This window comes from Colossoma macropomum, unplaced genomic scaffold (assembly GCF_904425465.1).
Source record: "Colossoma macropomum unplaced genomic scaffold, Colossoma_macropomum, whole genome shotgun sequence".
Classification (NCBI taxonomy): Eukaryota; Metazoa; Chordata; class Actinopteri; order Characiformes; family Serrasalmidae; genus Colossoma; species Colossoma macropomum.
In genome coordinates, this window is record NW_023495212.1 from 53690 (window position 1) to 57736 (window position 4047).

The 4047-nt window shown below is 44.2% G+C and overlaps 1 protein-coding gene and 1 long non-coding RNA gene across 2 annotated transcripts; both read left to right on the plus strand.

The window, feature by feature from the left end:
- Positions 1-231: 231 nt before the first annotated feature.
- On the plus strand, positions 232-2069 carry LOC118801181. Its single transcript, XR_005006477.1, has 3 exons — positions 232-377; positions 1057-1163; positions 2000-2069. It is a non-coding gene; the product is annotated as an uncharacterized LOC118801181 (long non-coding RNA).
- Positions 2070-2682: 613 nt separating this feature from the next.
- On the plus strand, positions 2683-4047 carry LOC118801182 (leucine-rich repeat extensin-like protein 3). The gene has a single exon (XM_036561358.1). The coding sequence runs from the start codon at positions 2683-2685 to the stop codon at positions 4045-4047; it is 1365 nt and encodes a 454-aa protein (XP_036417251.1).

Sequence of the window (4047 nt, forward strand, 5' to 3'; positions counted from 1 at the left end):
ACATGCCAGATGAGTAGGCCTATCAAACACCAGGATGAATACACTCCCATTATTGTATGTCTTTCTATTATTATTATTATTATTATTATTATTATGAGATAGGACTGCAGCTCACAGAATCAACCATTTGAATTGTTTTTTAGGTAAATGACCCGTGGGAGTTAGTTGGCATGGACTTGATCGGCAAGTTGACAGTGTCCTTAAATGAGAACCAGAATATATGTGTACTGATTGATTATTTCACAAAATGGGTGGAAGCTTATCCACTGGCCTCAAAAACAGCAGATGTCGTCACAGCTTGCATTGTGCAAATGATTTATCGGTTTGGGGCACCAAAAAGGATACTAACAGACCAAGGGAGGGAATTTGTTAACCAGGTTTGCATTTATTATTTATGTTTAACAGACTGTGATATTAAAGCATACAGTAATTAACATTGTTGTGTTTAAAACCTCATATTGCCAACTGTGTAATAGTGACATTTACACTCCCATGCCAAAAATGGGCCAAGTCCAAAATGGTAAAACATTAAGCTTTTAATAGTCTTAACAATAAATCTTTTTTAAAAAAAAAGGTAAAGTAACTGAATATGAATAAGATTTTCTCTTTGATTTCTGTAAATGGTGAAGTTTTGTGAGCAGTCTTTTACAGAAAGAAGTGTCAGTATTTTTCCACTCAGCATTGTTTTTCAAACATTTTGAGACCAAGTATTCTCTATAGGGTTTAAATCTGGACTCTGACCAGCCCAAAACCACCAATAAAAGCCATTATATTTTAGGCTTGGCCCCTTTTTGTACAGGAGTGTGTATAATAAATAACAATTAATACTTGTGTACTAATACCCAAATAATGAGTCTGTTACCTTGCTCAATAAAAAAAAAAGAATTACCAAAATTCAACGCTAATACACACTTAGGTTAATTTTAAGGGAACATATATTTTGTCATGTTTACTTGCAGTATTATTATTATTATTATTATTATTATTATTATTATTATTAGACTATCGATTAAGATCAAACTGTAATAATTTAAATATCACAATTATTTTCTCCAGATCAACAAAGAAGTTTGTGAATTGTTCGGCATAAAACGCAGCCTGTGTTCGCCATACCATCCACAAACCAACGGATTAGTGGAAAAGATGAATGGCACCATACAGAGGTATGTTTATTAATCTACGATCAACACTACCTATTCATTTAGGTGGTGGATCATTCTTAGCACCGCTTTGACACTGACATGATGGCATGGTTGTGTGTGTCTGTCTGTGTGTGTATGTATGTATGGATGTATGTATGTATGCTATGTGGATCAGACACAGCAGTGCTGCTGGAGGTTTTGAACACCTCAGTGTCACTGATGGTCTGAACAGTCAACCAACTAAAACTATCCAGCCATCCAGTGTCCTGTGGTCAGAAACTGATCATTGATGAAGGACTAGAGCAGGGGTGTCCAATCTTATCTGCAGAGGGCTGGTGTGGCTGCAGGTTTTCACTCCAATAAAGCAGGAGTTCACCTGATGAAATGTTTGAAGACTAATAATGACTGATTAAACAAATGGATTTAGGTGTGCTCCAGCATGTTTGGAGTGAAAACCTGCAGTGAATCCACACTGGCCCTTTGCAGATAAGACTGGACACCCCTGGACTAGAGGATGGTTTTAGCAACAGATGAGATACTATTTCCAAATATCAGGTGGGCCAATAAAGTAGATGTGTCTAATAGAGTGGACAGTGTTTAAAAACTCCAGCAGCACTGCTGTGTCTGAGCCACACTGCTAGCCCAACACTCACTAACATGCCACCGCCACCTCAGTGTTACTGCAGTGCTGAGAATGATCCACCACCCAAATAGTACCTGCTCTGTGAGGGTCTTGTGGGGGGCAGTTTGTATCACTGTAATAATACAGCCTTTTGTTTGTTACACATGTTGCAGAAACAGAGGAAATACAAAAACTGTAACAACGTATCATTGTGTAGTATATAATCCCCTTTTAGGAACCTAGGAAAACTGTGCAAGGACAAACCACAAACATGGGAGAAATACCTTGATGCTGTGCTTTTTAACATCAAACAAAAAAACAACTGACAACACAGTATTCACCATTTTATCTCATGTTTGGACGGGAGGCACGCTACTTCTCAGAAGTACCTGAATCTTTCAGTGTGAGTTTATCCACTGTGATGAATCTGTTCTTTATTATTCTGTGTGTTCTGTTATTGTTCTGTGTGAACTAATGTTGCTATCTTATTTAAATTATTTTTCTAAAGCTACAGTAAATTTTATTGGATTCACATCATTTTGTGTCTTCTCTGAAATTGTATATGAAATTGAAACTTTTTTTCCCAAGGTCAATGAAACGGTGGAAAATGTGCTACAGACAGAAATTCTCAAGCCAGCCATACACATGCAGGACAAGGTATTTGAGGCAGTGAAGAGAAATATGCAAGCTGCAAGGCACAAAGTGAGAGCAAGAAAAGAAGCAGCCAGGGCTATATCACACACCTTTGCTGTTGGGGAAAAGGTTCTCAGGAGGAACATCAGAAGTCAGCAGAGAAAAGGAGGAAAGCTAGACAGAGATTTTCTGGGTCCCTTTACTATTACTTCCCTACAAGGCAAAAATGCAGATTTAATTGATGATAACGGTGTGAAATTTCCAAAAATTAGTTTGGATCACTTGATGCCATTTGTGGAGGAGGAAACATGCATTCCTCACAACCTCAAAAAGTTTGCATCCTATGATTCAGCAGTTGAGTGTTCATCATCTGTCCCAACAGTTGAGATTCTGACACCTCCTGTCCCAGCTGTGAAGAGCACACCACCACCTGTCCCAGCTGTGAAGAGCACACCACCTCCTGTCCCAGCTGTGAAGAGCACACCACCACCTGTCCCAGCTGTGAAGAGCACACCACCACCTGTCCCAGCTGTGAAGAGCAGACCACCTCCTGTCCCAGCTGTGAAGAGCACACCACCTCCTGTCCCAGCTGTGAAGAGCACACCACCACCTGTCCCAGCTGTGAAGAGCACACCACCACCTGTCCCAGCTGGGAAGAGCACACCACCACCTGTCCCAGCAACTGAGATTCTGACACCTCCTGTCCCAGCTGTGAAGAGCACACCACCACCTGTCCCAGCTGTGAAGAGCAGACCACCTCCTGTCCCAGCTGTGAAGAGCACACCACCTCCTGTCCCAGCTGTGAAGAGCAGACCACCTCCTGTCCCAGCTGTGAAGAGCACACCACCACCTGTCCCAGCTGTGAAGAGCACACCACCTCCTGTCCCAGCTGTGAAGAGCACACCACCACCTGTCCCAGCTGTGAAGAGCACACCACCACCTGTCCCAGCTGTGAAGAGCACACCACCACCTGTCCCAGGTGGGAAGAGCACACCACCACCTGTCCCAGCTGTGAAGAGCAGACCACCTCCTGTCCCAGCTGTGAAGAGCAGACCACCACCTGTCCCAGCTGTGAAGAGCACACCACCACCTGTCCCAGCTGTGAAGAGCACACCACCACCTGTCCCAGCTGTGAAGAGCACACCACCACCTGTCCCAGGTGGGAAGAGCACACCACCACCTGTCCCAGGTGGGAAGAGCACACCACCACCTGTCCCAGCAACTGAGATTCTGACACCTCCTGTCCCAGCTGTGAAGAGCACACCACCACCTGTCCCAGCTGTGAAGAGCAGACCACCTCCTGTCCCAGCTGTGAAGAGCAGACCACCTCCTGTCCCAGCTGTGAAGAGCACACCACCACCTGTCCCAGCTGTGAAGAGCAAACCACCTCCTGTCCCAGCTGTGAAGAGCACACCACCACCTGTCCCAGCTGGGAAGAGCACACCACCACCTGTCCCAGCTGTGAAGAGCACACCACCACCTGTCCCAGCTGTGAAGAGCACACCACCACCTGTCCCAGCAACTGAGATTCTGACACCTCCTGTTTCAGCAGTGAGGAGCACAGCACCTCCTGTCCCTGTAGTTAAAAGACCAGTACCTCCTTTTCCTACAGTCGAGAGTCCAGCATCTGTTTTCTCAAGATCACAGTGA